Source organism: Triticum aestivum, chromosome 5B (assembly GCF_018294505.1).
Source record: "Triticum aestivum cultivar Chinese Spring chromosome 5B, IWGSC CS RefSeq v2.1, whole genome shotgun sequence".
Classification (NCBI taxonomy): Eukaryota; Viridiplantae; Streptophyta; class Magnoliopsida; order Poales; family Poaceae; genus Triticum; species Triticum aestivum.
In genome coordinates, this window is record NC_057807.1 from 187,499,120 (window position 1) to 187,520,346 (window position 21,227).

Below are 21,227 nucleotides of genomic sequence, written 5' to 3' on the forward strand. Positions count from 1 at the left end.
TACAAGGTGTGAAGTTGAGTAAGACTCAAATCCCGACCATGGCAGAAGATAGAGAGAGAATGAAAGTCATTCCCTATGCCTTAGCCATAGGTTCTATACGATATGCCATGTTGTGTACCACACCTAATGTGTGTCTTGCCACTTATCTGGCGAAGAGGGTACAAGAGTGATCCAGGAGTGGACCACTAGACAGCGGTCAAAATTATCCTTAGGTGCCTTAAAGAGGACTAAGGAAATGTTTCTCGGTTATGGAGGTGATAAAGAGTTTGTCGTAAAGGGTTACATCAATGCAAGCTTTGACACTAATCTAGATGACTCTAAGTCTCAATCTGGATACATATTGAACGTGCGAGCAATTAGCTAGAGTAGCTCCATGTAGAGCATTGTAGACATAGAAATTTGCAAAGTACATACGGATCTGAATGTGACAGACCCGTTGACTAAACTTCTCTCACAAGCAAAACATCATCACACCTTATTACTCTTTGGGTGTTAATCACATGGTGATGTGAACTATATTATTGACTCTAGTAAACCCTTTTGGGTGTTGGTCACATGGAGATGTGAACTATAGGTGTTAATCACATGGGGATGTGTACTATGGGTGTTATTCACATGGCGATGTGAACTAATTATTGACTCTAGTGCAAGTGGGAGACTGAAGGAAATATACCCTAGAGTCGATAATAATGTTGTTATTTTATATTTCCTTATTCATGATAAAGGTCTATTATTCATGCTACAATTGTATTGATCGGAAACCTAAATACATGTGTGAATACATAAACAAATAGCGTGTCCCTAGTAAGCCTCTACTAGACTAGCCCGTTGATCAAAGATGGTTAAGGTTTCCTAACCATAGACATGTGTTGTCATTTGATAACGGGATCACATCATTAGGAGAATGATGTGATGGACAAGACCGATCCGTTAGCTTAGCATAATGATGTTCAATTTATTGCTATTGCTTTCTTCATGTCAAATACATATTCCTTCGACTATGAGATTATGCAACTCCCGGATACCGGAGGAACACCTTATGTCCTATCAAACGTCACAACGTAACTAGGTGATCATAAAGATGCTCTACAGGTACCTCTGAAGGTGTTTGTTGAGTTGACATAGATCGAGATTAGGACTTGTCACTTCGAGTATCGGAGAGGTATCTCTGGGCCCTCTCGGTAATACACATCATAAGCTTGCAAGAAAACTACTAAGGAGTTAGTTATGAGGTGATTTATTATGGAACGAGTAAAGAGACTTGCCGATAACGAGATTTAACTAGGTTAAAGATACCGACGATCGAATCTCGGGCAAGTAACATACCGATGGACAAAGGGAATTACGTATGTTGTCATAACGGTTCGACCGATAAAAATCTTCGTAGAATATGTAGGAGCCAATATGGGCATCCAGGTTTCGCTATTGGTTATTGACTGGAGAGGTGTCTCGGTCATGTATACATAGTTCTCGAACCCGTAGGGTCCGCACGCTTAACGTTCGATGACGATATAGTATTATATGAGTTATGTGATTTGGTGACCGAATGTTGTTCGGAGTCCCGAATGAGATCACCGACATGACGAGGAGTCTCGAAATGGTCGAGAGGTAAAGATTGATATATAGGACGATGGTATTCGGACACCAGAAGTGTTTCGAGGGGTACCAGGTACTTATCGGGTCACCGGAAGGGGTTCCGGGCACCCCCGGCAAAAGATATGGGCCTTGTGGGCCAAGAGGGGAAACACACCAACCACAAGGGGCTGATGTGACCCCCATATGGGCCGGCCTAGGACGAGAAGGAAAGGGGGAAGGGAAAGGAAAGTGTGGAGTAGGATTCCCACTTCCTTCCCTCTCCCCACTCTTTCCTTCCCCCTCGGTTATATATGGCAGGGGGGCGCGGCTCGGGAGGGACTGCAAGTAGGATTCCTCCTACTTGGGCGCCTCCTATGGCTGCTCCTCCCTCCCTCCCACCTATATATATGTGGGAGGGGGCGCTTGTGCCACCGCATCCCAAGTAGCAGTGGCGCTTGTGCCACCGCATCCCATGCCACCAAGCCCCGCCTCTCGTGTAGGATGACAGCGATGTTGCCTCCCCTGTCGCCATCGCCTCCCTCCTGCCTCCGCCTTGCATACATCGCCATCAACGCTAGGAGCAATTGTCGACGCTCCCTTGCGAACAGCAGCTTGTCGAAGACGACAAGGCCTGCCCTTGGGAGCAATCGTCGGCGCTCCCTTGTCCCCGCCAGCGAGGCCATGGAGAGGCGAACTGGGTCCTGCACAAAGAACGTGGGGTAGAAACAATGTCCGGGTTGAATGTCCAGAAACCTAATGTCAGATTCTTATCATTTGTGTTGTTGTTTTCTTACACAAAGCATCACGAAATTTTATATGCAGGGAAAAACACTCAGGGCCTCTTTGATTCACAGGATTTTGAAAACACGGGAATAGGAAAACTATAGGATCGGAGTGGCATGCCCACTTGAATACTATAGGATTAGCAAGGAGTGTTTGATTTCACGGGAAAAGGTAAAGGGATTGTAAAAAAGAGGTTGGAGTGGATGCTAGATTTCCTATAAAATGTAGTACAGAAGATTCCATAGGAAAAAATCCTATGGAATTCAATCCTATGAATCAAAGAACGAACGTAGGAAGAATTCCAAAGGATTTCAATCCTTCAAAAATCATATAGAATTCCTTTGAATCAAAGGAGCCCTCAAGAATGTTTGTCTACAGAATATCGGAATTTTTTGCATCTTTTGGAATTTGCAGTGCATTTTGGGAGCAGAATCACACTTTCGACAGCATTATGCATCTACTCTCGCCTCTCGGTTCGCAGAGATTCAAGTGTGAACTGCTTGAATTTACACCGTTGTGTGGTCTGTTAGTGGGTGGTTCGGGTGGTTAGTACCCTCTTTCTTTTGTTGCAGGAAGGCTCGGGCTGGAACTTTTTACTCCCAGTTTGTTGCTAAATTCAAGTTGTCAAGGCTGTGAACGGGCATGAGGGGACGGATCGGACTTGTGAGCTAGCAGAAATGGGCTGGAATTGCAACGAAAATCCTTGCTTTATATTTTAGACTAGTTTTCGACATACTCATACTTTGACATACCAACATTACTTACTTTTTAAATAGCTGAGCACCGTTTGCAATGTTTGCTTAAGGTGCATGGATAAATGACCATAGTAGTAGAAAGTTGAAAGTTGCGCAACAACGGATCGACTCAGTTTGTTGTGGTACGTTTTTTCAAGAATAATAAGTTGCCTGACTACAGAAACTTACCCTCTCCCTAATATTTGTTTGTCACATCATGCTCAGATGACATTTTCATTAACAGGATGCCTGGATGATATGGTGTTTTCACTCTGTTTGTTAATGTGTTAAACCAAAGACAGCACCTCCCTACAAACAAGACAGGGGGGAGGGGAATTGATTTCAGGTCAAAACCTTCATGTGCATGGAGGCGCCCAAAACAAGACAAGTTACAAGAATGGCACAGCACTGATATCGACATGCTACCACCAACTGGAACTGTGAGAGAGAATGCTCAAACAAAAATATCTAATTATTCCTCGCCTTAACGCTTTTTCTGTCGCCCCTTGATCACAGCATGACCTGTTTCTTCCAAATGAGAAAACAACTTGCTCCTGAATGAAACATAAAGGTTATTTCAGGTTAACAAAATGGGCATGGCAGCAAAATAAATGAGAGGGCAGGGAGGGTACCTTGACTCGAAAGTATCCCCACATGTTTCACAATCATTGCGTGCCTTCGAAACCTCCTGGTACGATGAAGCAGTGTTACTTATTGTTGAAAATGGCATGTCACGTATAAAGATTAATAATTCATACTTGATGCAAACAAAAGCTTCATATTGTCCTCGTGAAAGAAAATCCAGATTATATTAGAAATGCTTGACATGTACTCCCTCCGTTCCACGATACATCCGTATCTTGACTAATCTAAGACAAGAATTTTGGGACGGAGGGAGTAGCAGTTAGCAATATTTGATCGTCGGAAATTTATGTGTTTTCCAAAGAGTGAAATGCACAAAGGCCCTAAAACTGTTCTTATGTCACGGTAGTCCTAAAACTTCAACACTGCAGATTCAGGTTCCAAAAGCTTGTAGTTCATCACAGGTCCTAAGCTGCCAAAACCATGTTTGACCTGCGCTCGTGGCATGTTGACTGTCACAACTTCTAACATGTGCCCCATGTGAATAACCAAATACAGAATTATTTTGCATGCAAACCTCTGGTATCCCTCTCATTCTCACTTGGGGTCCCTCGTTCCTTTTCCGCTGACATGAGCTTGCGGCGACAGCATCGGTGAAGCAACTGCACCTTGAAAGCCACTGCCACATCCAGGCACCCAGCGCCAGTGGTGGTGCTGCCTTTCAGCGGCTTTCGGATAGTACCCATGCTGCAATCCTCATGATTTGCAGGTGCCACAGACACACAAGAAACAGCTCGTTTTCATGAGATTTTCAAGCACAAACATCAGCTCGTTTTGTCCGCAGCACAAGCAACAGCTCCCCTCACCCCAGGGGGCACAGATACACAACATCTAGCAGGCCAACGTTCACACATGAAAACGAGCGAGTCAAACGAGTCAGCACTAGGATCCATGGCTTCTGAAGCTGCTTCTGCTCCACATCGTGGCCGCCGCTGCTGCTGAAGAATGCCTCCTCCAGCAGGTCAGCGTGGAACATTAGTGGTACAGTGCCCTGGGGGTTTGAATTCCGTTAGTGTTGTGACCCCAGCGAGGAGCCCAGTTCAGAGCAAGGACGGCACACATCAGAGGTGACCGCTGGGCGCTGGCTATGCTTCAGGTTCACCTGTTCCAGGGTGCAGTCACTCCACCGTCTGTCGCCGTGAACTTGTGTGTGGGGAATAGAAAGGAGGGACCGCGAGTGAGAATGAAAGGTCAAATATGGTTTCGATAGCGACCGTCAACATGCCACGTCTGTAGGCCAAACATGGGGCATCGAGCTCGTCTTTGACAGCTCCGTAAGGCGTCCGCCTAAGACAGTAGGATGTCTGAATCGTCCACCTAGGGGCGCAGGGCGATGCCTTGTCCCAGATCCGACGGCATGGGCGGCTGCTCCCAGGCAGGAAAGAGTGGCCCGTGCAAGGAAACTTTCGCGGGAAAAACTGGCTCACGCACGAACAGGTGCGAGGAGAGGGGGGGGGGGGGGGGGGGGATCGAACCAATCGTCAAGGGATTCCTCTTCTCCTCTCTGGACCTTTGGCGGTGGCACCTTCCTCCACGGCTCGATCTGTGCCCCTCCTCTGGTGCATCAGCAAGGTATGGCTCCCGCGCTCATCTCACTTCCCCACCCTCTGCTCTTTCTTCTATCCCCCCTCTCCCAGTGCTTTGTTTCTCCCTGCAGAAGGTAGGTGTACCTGGCTGCTTGCCTCCTCTCCTTCTCCCGCACATCACTTTCCTCCCAGCAGCAGCCCCACCACCGCTTCTCTCCTTCCCCATGTTTGATCTGGTTGCTCTAGTGATTTGGCTCTTCTCTCTTTTTCTTTAACGGCTGGTTGGGCCTAATCTCAGTGTTGCTGCAGTAGCCAGGTGTACCTGCTCTGATGGATCCTGTGGCTGGTAATGCTTATGATCTATCCAATGATCCTATGAGAAGAGCTACATCCAACGATCCAGCTTGGAAGTATGGTTCTGGCCAGATTTAGAGAGGAAAGATTTATTCCAGTGTACATTGCATGGCAAGACAGTCCATGCAGTGAGAAGGCTGATGCAGCACCTTTCTGGGGGTTCCAGTGATGTGGATAAGTGTTCCATGGCATCCATCGAGATTAGGAAAGAGATGCGCATTTCATTAAAACACAATAAAGTTTAAAGCTATGGAGCGATATATAGACGAGGAGGATGAAGCTGAAGTTCAAAAGGCGCCTTCCTGTCATATATTAGCTCACAAGATGATTTGAGGCCTATGCTTTGGTAAAAGTTATCAGGTTATGCAACTTGTGGAGCATTTACATTAATGCTAGTTGTTAAATCTCCAAATCGGTGTCATATTTATAATATATTTATGTGTCTAAGGCGTCGCCTCGCCTTACGCTACAAGCGCTTAAAAGGTGAGGCGGGGGTACAGTGCCTCGCCTCGCCTCGGCTTACAAACATTGGAATCATAAGATGTATTGCCACCATTCCAGATTAACTGAAGTTCTAGCTTTGTCCTAAGTCTAAGTTTGACCAAGTCCATAGAAAAATATACTAATATACACCACATCAAATACATATAGTGTGGAAATAAATTTCATGATGAAACGGAGTTGGTATATGATGAAACGAACTTGGTGTTGTAAGATTTTGATATGTTTTCTATAGGATTGGTCAAAGTTAAAGAAGTTCGACTTAGGACAAAGGTAGAACTTCAATTAACTTGGTACTTATAGAAGACATAAACTACAGCCACAGTGAAACACAAAAGATTTTTATTTTCTATAAGATTTCACATCTGTGCATGGATGTAATGTGTGTGTGTTTCATTAGGGGAGCAAAACACATGAGCTAATTTCAAACATAACAAGAATAAAAGAAAACTGGAATTATGCCAATCTAGACCAACTTAGTTGAACAAACACACAGAAAAGCATCATATGGCCATTAACATGGAACTGACACCATCATATGGCAATTGACATGGAACTGACTAACTCTATATTATGTTGACCAATGTCCTATGACATATACTTAATCGTACTCAGCTTTATTTTCCCAAGTATGAAAGCAGAAGTAAGATGATGGGTGAGCATAAAAGTCTAGAGTGGCGGATCAACCTAGATCTGTATCTCTTGGATTTCATGCCAAAATATTGAGTTTAGCAAACAACAGATACACCATAAGTAAGGGTGTGTATAAAATGAAGAGTTTATCTTCACTTAATTACTAAATTGTATTTAGTATCATGAGTTCAATCTCATAAGTCCAGGGACTTCAGTTTTTATAGTACGAAAACTATCAAAGACAAGAACACACTTGTACCCCCGGAAGAAAAAAAGAGAACACACTTGTACATAAAACAATAACTCCATCGGCCTAGCTCAAAACCCATCAGCATTCACATGCTCAATCACCATACACAGTTCTCATGAAGGCTATCATCATATTTCCCTTCCTATCCTATATCAATAAGATGTTCGCAATCCACACTATGATGAATATATAAAAATGTATTAGAACATCACAAACATGCTAGAAGCTCATTGAACTAACTTGTAAGGACAACCTTCCCTGACAGGGCGCTGGAATTGATATAGCACGAGATTAGGAAACTATGTTCTTATTAGTATAATCAAGGGTCTGCCTAGGGCATATCTAGATGTGTCCTAGTTATTGCACATCTAAGTGACGCATTCAAACTAGGAAGGAAAAAAAAGACAAAAGAAAATATTTGCACGAATCTCCACGTAAAATCAATGACATAGGACTTAGATGTGCAATACTTAAGGCAGATCTAGATGTGCTTTAGCAAAACTGTATAATCAACCCTTTTGCACATGGCTCTCTAGTGACATAGTTCTCACAAATGGAGCATATAGTAATCTGCTCACACAGGGCTCCAAATAAGTGGTTCTTCAGCAACAAAAGATACCCTATCTGCTCACCTCAATACAACCATTGGAAATTATACGGGGTTTGAGCAGTTAGGCGGTTCATCAAGCAACTTGAAGTTGCATATATGGCTCAAACAATGTCAAATAGTTTTTGCTATCGGATCGAAACAACATTACAGGGTTTAACCACAACACAAATACCAGGATAAGCTTGCTACGAAGTATACGACAAAAATAAGAACTATGTCCTGGATTGAAAAAGAGCACAATTGTAAATTTACCTTTTGCTTCTTTCCCTTTGATGTGATCTTTAGGTCAGCAGAAACAGTTGTTTTCTTCTCTGCGCCTTTCTTGTTCTTTTTGTTGTTTTTAGGATTGTCAGTCTTTTCGTTCTGTTGGTCTCCAACGCTTGCTGATGTGCCATCATCATTAGAAGAGGGTGGACCTTCCGCCTTATCATCAGCATCATTTTCATCATTATCATGCACAGACTCCTCATACGGAACATCATTCTTCATACCATGTCCACTATCAGCATAACTACCTTCATCTTGTCCCTTCTTTGATGCCCGCCTCCGGCGTCCTTTCTTCTTGACACTCCTAACTTCAGAATTTCTATCTTCACTGTTATCATCCTTTGTAACAACAGAAGGAGCTTCCTCTTGAGGAACCACATAGCCACTTTTCTTGTTCTTACGGCTTGACAACATCGCCTCCAGCACACTCGTCTCATCATATGAACCAACCTCCTGCTCCCCATTATTGAAGTCCTTATTACCATTGTCTTGATCCGCCACCTCCAAGCCCTTGTCCAACTCCTCAGCCAACTCTTCTGCAGCATCTGACCAATCACTCTCCTCGGACTCGTTAGCAGGCTTAAAGTCGAACCCCACATCAACTTCTTCCCACTCACCTCCTGCCTCCTCCTCAGCTTCCTTTAGAGCCTCCTCCTCCTCCTTAAAGGCCATCCTCAGATCAGCCACCTTATCCTTATGCTTCCTTGACTGCTCATGGTTCTTCCACTGCTTCTCCGACTTGAACTTCTTATTACAGGCGACACAGTACAGCTCCTCCTTGGCCTTTTCCCTCGTCTCCTCATCATCCTCTTCCTCAAAGGCTAACTCGATCTCGTCCACCCTCGCCCACTCAGGCTCTTGATACGCCATTGCCCGCTCCTTCTTCTTCTTCTCCTCGGCCTTCTTTCGCTCCATCTCTTCCTTCTTCTTTTTCTCTTCCTCTGCCTTCTTCCGCAGTGCCATGTCAACCACCCTCTTATCTCTCTTCTTACAGAAGGCAGCCAACCCTCTCACAGCATCGTTATACTCCCGCCGCGCCTTGCGCATTGCCTTCTTGTTATCCTCCTCCATGAGCCTCCTAACACGGCGGTTCTCCCCACGGGATGCGTCCCACTCGGCCGCCCACCCGAAGTCCATAACCGAGCCGAAACCCAGCCAGTAGGAGTAGAAAGCGGTGACCTGGGTGTAAGGGGAGTCGAGGTTGCCAATGACCGGCGGCGTGGGGATGGAGTCGGTGGGGATGCCCATGCGGCGGGCATAGGCGACCTCCTGGGCGTATACCTTGTCGAATACGTCGCCGTAGACCTTGTAGAATCCGCGGCCGGAGTCGGAGAAGCCGGAAAAGGCGGAGGTGGAGAAGAAGGAGAATAGGTCGGGGACGGGTGAGGCGGAGGCGGTGCCGGAACGGGAGGAGACGGGGTCGGCGAAGAGGATCTGGGAGCGGTGGGAGTCGTAGTAGGCGCGCTCCTGGGGGTCGGAGAGGACGGAGTGCGCGTGTTGCAGCTCCTGGAAGGCGGCGGTGGCGGCGGCGACGTCGGAGCCCGGGGCCTGCTTGTCGGGGTGGAGGGTGAGCGCGAGGCGCCGGAACGCGAGCTTGATGTCGGTCGGGGAGCAGTCTCGGGGGAGTCCGAGGATCTCGTAGTAGCAGCGCTTGGGCGCCGCCGACGCCATGGCCGCCGCCGACGATGACAACGCTAGGGTTTTCGAGGCGGGCCTGGCTCAGGGAAAGAGGCAGGGAAGAGTTGTCGCCGTGTAAATAACGGTGGGCTTTAACTTAGAGCTGTACGAGAACTGTTCTTTTAGAGTAGTGAGTTGTAATTTTGTACGTCTCCGAATTATACTCTGTTTTTGCTTGGATGTCACACAGTAGCGGTTTCCTACGGGTTGTTCCATAAACTGCCAGTCTGAATTGTTTCAGTGAAAATAGCCATAGGCCCGTATCTTCACGCGAAGTATCAAGTGAAAGGCGGCTGCTAGGAATCTGTCGGTTGATTTCATCCATAATTAAACCGCCTCGATCTAGCCTGACCGCACCGTCCGATCTGTTTCTATCTGCCTGTAGATAGATAAGTCAACACAGGCAAGTCTCTCCTCTGCTTCGATCTAACTGCAGCGATAGTTGCCGGCGAGCGCTCCAACGCGGCAGCCGGAGCCAGAAACAATGCAGGATTTTGTGATTCACGCCACACTTGGGGCGGCCCTTGTATTCACAATATATAGGATTACATGCCTTGGTAATCAAGGTGAATCAAAGTAAATCCTCAACCGAATCATAAAACAATATTCAGTGGGATATTGTGCTAGTTTCCTATTACAAGAAATACAGACAAAAGGAATACTTTAACATCTCCCCTCAGCTTGTGCGTCGTACGGAAACAAGCATAAGCTGGAACGAAACTCAAAGAAGAGCTGTGAGGGCAATCCTTTTGTCATGATGTCAGTGTACTGATGCGAGGATGGCACATGAAGGACCCAGACCTCACCAAGCGACACCTTCTCCCGAACGAAGTGGATATCAATCTCAATGTGCTTGGTACGACGATGCTGGATTAGAGGCCATGTAGACAGTACTAATGTTGTCACAGAAGACAACAGTGGCAGACGTCAGAGAGTGATGGAGCTCCCCAAGGAGCTGACGGATCCAACAACACTCAGCAACAACATGAGCAACGACGCGATACTCCGCCTTGGCACTGGAACGAGACACGGTAATCTGACGTTTAGACGACCAAGAGACAAGGTTGTCACCAAGATAGACGCAGTAGCCGGACATAGAACGTCGGGTGTCAGGGCACCCAGCCCAATCTGCGTCAGAGTATGCAGTAAGTGCCGCGGAGGAGGAGCTCGAGAGGTGCAAGCTGAGGTCTAGGGTGCCCTTTATGTACCGGAGAATGCGCTTAACCAAGTGCATATGAGGCTCTCTGGGCACATGCATGTATAAACAGGCCTGCTGAACAACATGCGCGATATCCGGTCGCGTGAGCGTCAAATACTGTAAGGCGCTAGCGTAGCTTCGATACTCGGTGGGATCGGAGAGAAGAGGACCATCCTGAGCTGATAGCTTGCACTTAGTGTCAATCGGAGTGGCAGAGGGGTGACACTCAACCATGCCAGCGCGGTGAAGTATCTCCAAGGCATATTGACACTGAGAGAGAACCATGCCCAAGGATGTCCGAGTGACGGAGATGCCAAGGAAGAATGTCAAGGCACCAAGGTCCGTCATGGCGAACTCGGAGTGGAGCTGATGTGTGAGGTGACGTAAGAGTTGATCCGTCGAGGTAGTGAGGACAATGTCATCCACATACAATAGGAGATAAGCAAGGTCCGTGCCGCGCCTGTAGATGAAGAGGGACACATCCGACTTGGAGGCGACAAAGCCAAGCCGATGGGCAAACAGGGCGAACCGCTGGTACCAGACGCACAGAGCCTGCTTAAGACTGTAAAGAGACTTGTGTAGGCGACACACATAGTCCGGATGGCGAGCATCACAAAACCGGGAGGCTGCTGGCAGTAGACCTCCTCGTCAAGATTGCCATGGAGGAAGGCATTCTTGACGTCGAGCTGGTGAATCAGCCACGACCGAGAGACCGCAAGGCTGAGGATGATGCGAATCGTGGTAGGCTTGACAACCGGGTTGAATGTCTCATCGAAATCAATGCCCTACTGTTGAGAATACCCTCATACCACCCATCGAGCCTTGTACCGGGCTAGGCTGCCATCCGAGTGGAACTTGTGTTTGAATATCCACTTTCCTGAGACAACATGAGCACGAGGGGGACGGGGAACAAGAGACCACGTCCCATTAGTGACAAGAGCATCAAATTCCTTGGTCATAGCACGACGCCAGTGTGGGTCATGGAGGGCACCCCGGGATGTTTTGGGAATAGGAGAGGCAGTGGAGTGAATGGCGGAGAGATTAAGATGGTCGACAGGCTGGAAAAGACCACGCTTAGCACGCGTGGCCATGGCGTGAGTGTTGGACAGGGAAGGTGGCCGGTGCACCACGACCGGCGGGGAGGAGTCAGTGGATGCCGAGCAAGGGGAGGTTGTGTGTCCACGCGGGGCTGCATGTGGGAACACGGGCGAGGAGGGAGCCGGCGAGTCAAGAGAGACAGGGGAGTGAACCGTCGTGGGGGTGGAAGAGGAGCCATGCATGGCGGGTTGCGGGTCGGCATGCAAGGCGGGTTGCGGGCACGTGGGAAAGCCAGGCGGGTGGCTGGGCATTGTGCGCGCAGCTGTTGGGAGTGGGTTGGTGCGGTGCAGGCCGGTGGGGATGGGCCTGGTGGGGCCCGGGCAGGTGAGTTGGGTGGTGTGGCATGCACATGCACGTTGGGCTCATGCACATGCACGTTGGGCAAGGTAGGGTTCATGGGTGTGTGTTGCGTTGCGGCCATGTCTAGAAGAAAACCCAGTGCTACCAGGGGATTAGTGGGGCGGTCAGACGAGTAGGAGAAGGGGAAGACAGACTCGTCGAAGATGACATGTCGAGAGATGATGACACGGCGGGTAGAGATATCTAGGCAACGGTATCCCTTGTGATTGGACGGGTATTCGAGGAAGAAGCAAGCAGTGGACCGAGGGGCTAGTTTATGCTTGGCCGTAGCGGATTGGTTGGGGTAGCAGAGGCAACCAAAGACATGAAGAGCGACATAGTTCGGTTGTGTGTCGTAGAGGCGAATGTAGGGAACCCAAAAACCAATGGATTGGGAAGGGCGTATATTGACAAGGTATGTTGCCATTGCGAGAGCCTCGGCCCAGTAGGAGGGTGGCATGGAGGATTGCAATAGGAGAGTGCGAGTGACGTCGTTGATCGTGCAGATAGCATGTTTGGCCTTACCGTTTTGGGCGGACGTGTAGGGGCATGAAAAACGAAGGTGAATACCGTGAGTGGAAAAGAAAGAGGTGACTGTCGGTGTCAAAACCGGCGGATCTCAGGTAGGGGGTCCCGAACTGTGCGTCTAGGCGGATGGTAACAGGAGACAAGGGACACGATGTTTTTACCCAGGTTCGGGCCCTCTCGATGGAGGTAAAACCCTACTCCTGCTTGATTGATATTGATGATATGGGTAGTACAAGAGTAGATCTACCATGAGATCAAGGAGGCTAAACCCTAGAAGCTAGCCTATGGTATGACTGTTGTTCGTCCTATGGACTAAAACCCTCCGGTTTATATAGACACTGGAGAGGGCTAGGGTTACACAGAGTCGGTTACAATGGTAGGAGATCTACATATCCGTATTGCCAAGCTTGCCATCCACGCCAAGGAAAGTCCCATCCGGACACGGGACGAAGTCTTCAATCTTGTATCTTCATAGTCTTGGAGTTCGGCCAATGATGATAGTTCGGCTATCCGGACACCCCCTAGTCCAGGACTCCCTCAGTAGCCCCTGAACCAGGCTTCAATGACGACGAGTCCGGCGCGCATGTTGTCTTCGGCATTGCAAGGCGGGTTCCTCCTCCGAGTAATTTATAGAAGATTTGTGAACTCCAGGATAGTGTCCGGCTCTGCAAAATAAATTCCACGCGCCACCGTAGAGAGAATAATATTTACACAAGTTCAATCTGCTGACGTATTTCGTGGCGTGACGTCACACCACGGCCAAGCCTTTACTCGGATCTTTTTGTCATACCACCTCAGCGCGTTTAGTGAAGCGGTTTCCTTGGCACATCTTGTCGAGGTAGAGATCGTGTCCCCTTATTCCGGGATTCTCATCAATACGAACGTGGGTAACCCAACCGCGCCATTGATTGTGACGCTTGGGAGATAAGCGAGTTTTACCAGGCTGGTGGGGACGCATAGTTTCGTCCGCCCATATATAAGGGGATAAGGATCCACCTTTTTACCTACGCCTTCTTCCTCCTTTGCTTATCCATCTCCGCGCACTCGAGCTCCAGCGCCCAAGTCCGCACATCTCACCTCAACCTTCTCCAACCATGTCCGGAGCGGGAGGCAAGTGGATGGCCTCCTCCGTTACGAAGGGGCACATCAAGAAGATGCACAATGTCGGATATTTGTCCAGTGATATCGCGCACCGGCTCCCCGACGAGGGGCAGCTCATCCCCACCCCCGGGCCCCATGAGAGGGTGGTATTCCTTCCCCATTTCCTCCGCGGACTGGGCTTCCCACTCCACCCCTTTGTCCGGGGGCTCATGTTCTACTATGGCCTGGATTTCCATGATCTAGCCCCGAATTTCATCCTCAACATCTCGGCTTATCGTCGTGTGCGAGGCCTTCCTCTGCATCCAGCCCCACTTCGGCTTATGGCTAAAGACCTTTAATGTCAAGCCGAAGGTTGTGAAGGGCAGCCAAGCAGAGTGCGGAGGCGCCACGGTGGGCAAGATGCCCAACGTCACTTGGCTCGAGGGCGCCTTTGTGGAAACCATCAAAGGGTGGCAATCGAGGTGGTTCTACATCACCGAGCCGCGTGACCCTGAATGGGCAGCGGCCCCCGAATTTAGATCTGGCATCCCCATGCGGCTCACTTCCTGGAAAGAGAAGGGCCTACTATGGGGTGATTCAGAAGAGCTGATCGGACTCCAATCCTGTCTCCAAACCCTGGTGAACAAGAAGCTCAAGCTTGTCAATGTAATCCAGGTCATGCTCATCCGCCGGATTCTCCCTTGCCAACAGCGGGACTTCAACTTGTGGGAGTTCGATCCAGCACAGCACCAGACCTTGAGCGGGCTCTTCGACACTACGTACGAAGAGGCCTGGAGGGTGCTGTTCAAGGGCGCCGAGGCTCCCGCATCCGCTACCGAAGATCGCGGATTCAGCTCGCAGCGTCCGGCTGGCGAGGTAAGCTATGTTATCCTTTATGGGACACTTGCTTTTCATAGTTTGACTCTATGCGGGATCTAAACTCCCAATACCTTTAATAGGCCTGGGAGAAGACGTCCGGACAGGTTAACTGTCCGGATCCCCTTCCAGAAGACCAAGCGGATGCCCATTTGACAGGGCTGCTGGTCCCGGCGCCTTACGTGGTGCTGGAGAAGAAGGCCAAGAAGAAGGCCACGGGAACCCGGAGGAGTTCCCGGCGTCAGGTATTATCGGATTCATCATCCGATGACTCCGACAACGGCGACGAGGAGTGGCCCTCAAGGGCCAAGCCCCTGGCGAGATCGTAAGTATCCGGACTCCTGAATAACTCATAATTTTTCTTTTTGTCGCATAGGATCTTTTAACGCCGCATACAACCCTGTAGTCCGCCCAAAGACGATCTTCCCGCTTCGTCGAGCGGGTGCTTGGGTACATCGGATGTGAATAGCACTTCACTTCCGACCGCCTCCTCCCCCCGTGACGCCGACGACGCCGAGGTGGGATCCCAGAAAGGGACATACCAGGAGGAGGAGGCCCCGGAGGTGCCGTAGGGCAACCTCCCGGACTTTGGACCGGACTCCACACCGGAACCTTCAGTGGTTCCGGAGTCCGGCGGGCGGCCCCTTCGTAAGAAGGGCAAGACTGTGACGCCGGCGGCCTCTATCCAACCGGAGGCGCCGGATAACTTGCTGGAGGCGCTCAACGGTGCTTCCATCGACGAGGAACACCGCACCGTTATGAGTGCGGTGATTCAGAAGGTTCAGCTCGCCAAAAGGGGGCTGACCGAAGCCTGCAGCAGCCTTCTAACAGGCTTTGAGGTAAGAATTTTAAGATATGTAAAATAGTACCGCATAGACAGTAGCCCCTGATGCTCGGTTCGGTGTTCGGAAAGAAAAGCCGGACTGAGGATCTAAAAATATATACGCAGGAGTCTTAACAAAAATATGTCAATATGGGAATGCAGGCTGCGCTGCTGACTTCTGCCGCACTGACTGCGGAGGTCAATGCCTTGAAGTAGAGCCTCGAGCGGTCCGAGAGCGAGCTCGTCCGTGCCAAGAAGCAGCTCGAGGACAAGGAAGGTGAGTAACACCTTATTAAAGTTGTACCTTACAGAAAAGGATTTGGTTGCAAGAGGAATGACAAGGATAACGTGGGTACTCCAGGGGCTACGAATGAGGTGGCGACCCTGAAGGAGGCGGTGTCCGCGGCCGAATGCAATGCGGCCACGGAACGCGCCGAGTGAGAGAAGAAGGAGGCGCGGGTGGCAGAGGTACGGCAAGAGCTCCAGGCTCTCGTGGAAAAACACGAGAGTTTGGAGCGTGACTCGAAGACTCGAGAGTCCGAGCTTGCGTCGGCTCTTGAGAGTGCCAAAGCCACTAAGGCCGAAGCCCACAAGGCCCTCCAGGAAATCGAGGCATTAAAGAAGATAGTGGCGGGTAAGGCATTCTTCATGCAAAGCAAGCATGTAAAAGTGAATTACCTGTTACTTACCCAAATTCGGAGCTCTCCAGGAGCGTTCGCAGATCTGCCCCATAGCGTGTCCGATGCTGCCGCTTTCTACAGAGCCGAGGAGGGGAGCTCGACGGAGAAGGTGTTCTGGTCTCAGTATGCTGAGGCCGGACATCCGGTGCCCCTTAGCGACCAGCTGAAGCAGCTGGTCAAGCTCCACAAGGTGGCCGAACAGGCCATGAAGGGCCTCATAGTTCGGCTGTGGCCCAAGGAGGCCATGCCTGGGAGCTACTTCGGCCTGGTGCGGCGGCTGGTGGATGCTTGTCCATGGGTTGAAGTCATCAAGCACTCCGCCTGCATTGAAGGTGCCCGTCGGGCCCTTGCCCGTGCTAAAGTGCACTGCGGCAGGATGGACGCTAAGAAGCTTGTGACGGACGCGCCACCGCCGGGCAAGGAGTATCACACGCCCGAGATGTATTATAAGGGTCTCCTGAAGGGTGCCCGCATTATTGCGGGTGAGTGCTCCAAAGATGTAATATTTGAGTAGACTCGCATTTTGTTATCCTGTGCGCCGAAAACTTTGTTCATATGCGCTAAGCAACGCTTGTTAATTTAAAATATTACCTTCTGTGCGGCCGTTTATCAAATCTGGTAGATGGCAAGTCGTTGGCTTCGGCCCCCATGCCACGAGTGCTGGGGTGTTCGGGATAAACTTGAGCGCTCTCGTTCCCATTTTTGGGTCCATCTAGGGAGGCGCTCAACACAACGAACAAGGCAACCGGACTTATAATGCTTGAACACTCTCACTTAGCCATAGAATTCTATAATTTTAAATTTTGGCGAAGCCCCTAGTGTTCGGAAGGCCGAATTCGGCGCGCTATCCACGCCTGGGCCGGACAAAGCCGGTTCCTCGCTCTAAGCGGCATAAGTCTTTAGGGACTCGAAAAAACCTCTCGAACAGCGACCGGCTCTCGCCTCATCATGACGGTCAGTTTTAGCTTTCTCCACTGAGGTGCTCGCCCAGCTCAACTGGGGCACAATCGCAGTGGTTCTCCCAGCGCTACCTTAGCCGATATAACGGAACATAAGGTACCAAAACATGGGAGCCGGGCAAACCCAACTATTGACCCAAGACATGATTCGGAGCCGATGCATATAATGCTATAAGTTCGGGGTGCCGCACTTGTGGAAGTGTTCGGACTTATCACACCATAGTATGGGGAACTTAAGCCCCTAGTGTATTTAGCCGTACCAAAGTGTACGGATGCAACATGTCATAAATGAACATATGTATAAGAAAGGAATGAAGTGGTAGGCAAAAAGCGATGCATTGTTTATTCAAAAAATACTGTCATGAATGCAGAACGATACAAATAGTGCGATAAGCAAGGGGTGGAACTATTTAGCATGTCCCCCTCCAGGGGTAGGCTGCGGAATGGTGTATAAAACAGGTATAATGCTCGTAATGGAGACCACCTGGATACTCGTCGTAGCTTTTCTCCTTCCCTGGTTGTTGCATCGTGAGTTCGGCAGGTCTACTGCCGGATAGGGCCTCTGGTAAACGGAGTCCCGAGGATAAGAAAAAAGGAAAGAAAAAGGATGACACACTTGGGAGCCCCTGGTGTGGTTGAGCCGCACTCTGGGCCTGCCGTGGTCGTGCCCCTCCCCCTATGCCCATGGTATCTCCAGAGCGTAGTGATGTACGCGAAGTACTGGTCTTGCAATTTTGCGAGGGCTGGGGTTGGGGCCGCATTGCTACGCATGCTCGGAACGTGCCAGGTGGTCTTGTTGTAGGTTACTCCGGGCGCGCTTGGCGGTGTCCGGTCACTTAACGGCCGGACTCGAGAATTGCCTTAAGAGGCTGCTCTGCCCTTCTGCCGCTAGAGTCGCTGTATGCTCCTCCATTCGGAGAGAGCGTTCAGTGTTTCCGTTGACCGTGATGACTCCTCGAGGGCCTGGCATCTTGAGCTTGAGGTATGCGTAGTGCGGCACTGCATTGAACTTTGCAAACGTGGTTCATCCGAGCAGTGCATGATAGCCGCTGCTGAACGGAACTATGTCGAAGATTAACTCCTCGCTTCGGAAGTTATCCGGGGATCCGAAGACCACTTCAGTGTAACTAAGCCTGTACAATTGGCCTCTACACCTGGTATGACGCCTTTGAAGGTCGTCTTTGTGGGTTTAATCCTTGAGGGATCTATGCCCATCTTGCACACTGTATCCTGATAAAGCAGGTTCAGGCTGCTGCCGCCGTCCATCAGGACTCTAGTGAGGTGAAACCCGTCGACGATTAGGTCTAGAACCAATGCGGCGAATCCGCCATGGCGGATGCTGGTGGGGTGTTCCCTTCGATCAAACGTGATCGGGCAGGAGGACCATGGATTGAACTTTGGGGCGACTGGCTCCATCGCGTATACGTCCCTGAGTGCACGCTTCCGCTCCCTTTTGGGTATGTGGGTTGCGTATATCATGTTCACCGTCCGCACTTGTGGGGGTAAACCCTTCTGTCCTTTATTGTTCGGCGGCCGGGTCTCCTCCTCGTCATCGCTATGCAGCCCCTTGTCATTGTTTTCGGCAATTAACTTGCCTGCCTGCTTGAATACCCAACAATCCCTGTTGGTGTGATTAGCTGGCTTTTCGGGGGTGCCGTGTATCTGGCACGAGCGGTCGAGTATTCGGTCCAAATTGGACGGACCCGGAGTAGTTCTTTTGAATGGCTTTTTCCGCTGACCGGGTTTGGAGCCTCTGAATCCGACGTTGACTGCCGTATCTTCAGTATTATCGCCGTTAATGCGGCGTTTGTGCTTGTTGCGACGCGGCCTGCCATTGCGGTCCTTGGTATCCGGACTGCCAAAATTTTTGTTGAGGTTGTTACTGCGGGCTAGCCAACTATCCTCTCTCGCGCAGAAGCGGGTCATGAGTGATATGAGGGCTGCCATGGATTTCGGCTTTTCCTGTCCTAGGTGCCGGGCAAGCCACTCGTCGCGGATGTTATGTTTGAAGGCTGCGAGGGCCTCTGCATCCGAACAGTCGACGATTTGATTTTTCTTGGTTAAGAACCGTGTCCAGAATTGTCTGGCCGATTCGTCTGGCTGCTGAATTATGTGGCTTAGGTCATCAGCGTCTGGTGGTCGCACATATGTGCCCTGGAAGTTATCAAGGAATGCGGCTTCCAGGTCCTCCCAACACCCAATTGATTCTGCTGGCAAGCTGTTAAGCCAATGACGAGCTGGTCCTTTAAGCTTGAGTGGGAGGTATTTGATGGCGTGAAGATCATCACCGCGGGCCATGTGGATATGAAGGAGATAGTCTTCGATCCAAACCGCGTGGTCTGTTGTGCCATCGTAGGATTCAATGTTCACGGGTTTGAACCCTTCGGGGATTTGATGATCCATTACTTCATCTGTGAAGCATAGTGGGTGTGCAGCGCCTCTATATTGGGCTATATCACGACGTAGCTCAAGCGAGCTTTGTCTACTGTGTTCGGCCCGACCGGAATTGCTGTATCCGGCACGGCGGTTGTTGTCGCATATCGTGGGGCGCCCACGCGATCCTTAGATCAATCTTGATTGTCTTGCCTTATCCTCCAATATGTCTCGTAAGTCCGGCGCATTCCCCCGTGGCTTTGTACTTTTCGAGCGATGCCGGGGTACGGCATTAGTGGAGGGCCTAGAGGCCTCTCTGTCGCGGCCACGAGGTGGCCGGTCGGCCGTATTGTGCGCTGGTGATGTAGGTTTATATGGTTCCTCCTCTAATCGGGGCAGCAGCTTGCGTTTGGGGTAGCTTTTGGAGGGGCGTTCGAGTTCGTACTCTTCGGTCGCAAGGACTTCAGTCCATCTGTCGGCTAGCAAATCTTGGTCAGCTCTAAGCTGTTGCTGCTTTTTCTTGAGGCTGCTTGCCATGGCCATAAGCTTACGTTTAAAACGCTCTTGTTCGGCGGGATCCTCAGGCACGACGAATTCGTCGTCGTCGAGGTTTGCCTCGTCTCCGGAGGGAGGCATGTAATTATCGTCCTCTACCTCTTTGTCTGTCGCTCTCTCATGAGGGCTGGCTTCTTCATCCTCCTGTGCTGAATCTTGCCGGAGGGGGTTGTCTTCGGCACTGTCCGGGGTGATATTGTCTCCGGTGCCGGAATCTCCATTCTTGCTGTGGCAGGATTTAGAGCAGCGCCGCTGACGCTGGCGCTTAGGCTGTTTCTTGGAGGGGTCTTCCTCCGCTGTTCCATCGCCATTCCCATCCTTTGGGATGTCCACCATGTATATGTCGTATGACGAGGTGGCTTTCCAGTGCCCCGTAGGCACTGGTTCTTGGTCATCTCCGGCATCGTCGTCCATACCGTCGATGTCTTCGGAGTCGAAGTCTAGCATGTCGGTTAAGTCGTCGACAGTGGCTACGAAGTGGGTGGTGGGTGGGCTTTGGATTTCTTCGTCGTCTGCATCCCAACCGTCCTGACCGTGGTCCGGCCAGGGCTCTCCTGATAATGAGAGATACTTTAGCGAATTCAGGATGTCGCCAAAAGGCGAGTGCTGAAAGATGTCCGCAGCGGTGAACTCCATGATCGGCGCCCAATCGGATTCGATTGGTAGGGGCACGGGAGGTTCGGGGTCCGGCGAGGAGTCCGGCACCTCGGAGTCACGAGCTTCGCAAGGGACTATTCAGCTCCATCGCCATAGAGGTAGCAGCCCTCGAGGCAGTGTCTAGCCACCCATCCTCGATCGGCGCAGTCGGCTCCGAGTTAAGGGTCGGAGCGGACTCTTGTGCGGCCTCCAGGGCACTGTCCGGCAGCAGAGCTAAATCATGCCCATCGTGACAGTGCGGCACACTCGGCTGTGGCTTGAATCCGTCGAAGATCAAGTCTCCGCGGATGTCGGCCGTATAGTTCAAACTTCCAAATCTGACCTGATGGCCAGGGGCGTAGCTTTCGATCTGCTCCAGATGGCCAAGCGAATTGGCCCGCAGTGCAAAGCTGCCGAATACAAAGATCTGTCCGGGGAGAAAAGTCTCACCCTGGACCGCGTCGTTGTTGATGATCGAAGGAGCCATCGGGCCTATGGGCGACGACACAGAGGAACTCTCAATGAAAGCA

General features: G+C 50.4%; 1 protein-coding gene across 1 annotated transcript; it reads right to left on the minus strand.

Annotated features, from left to right (window-relative positions):
- Positions 1 to 3,342: 3,342 nt before the first annotated feature.
- LOC123110984 (DNAJ protein JJJ1 homolog) lies at positions 3,343 to 9,645 on the minus strand. Its single transcript, XM_044531642.1, has 3 exons — positions 7,861 to 9,645; positions 3,725 to 3,780; positions 3,343 to 3,646 (listed from the first exon to the last, which is right to left on the minus strand). The coding sequence occupies exons 1-3, from the start codon at positions 9,544 to 9,546 to the stop codon at positions 3,577 to 3,579; spliced, it is 1,812 nt and encodes a 603-aa protein (XP_044387577.1). The 5' UTR covers positions 9,547 to 9,645; the 3' UTR covers positions 3,343 to 3,576.
- Between the last annotated feature and the right edge of the window lie 11,582 nt (positions 9,646 to 21,227).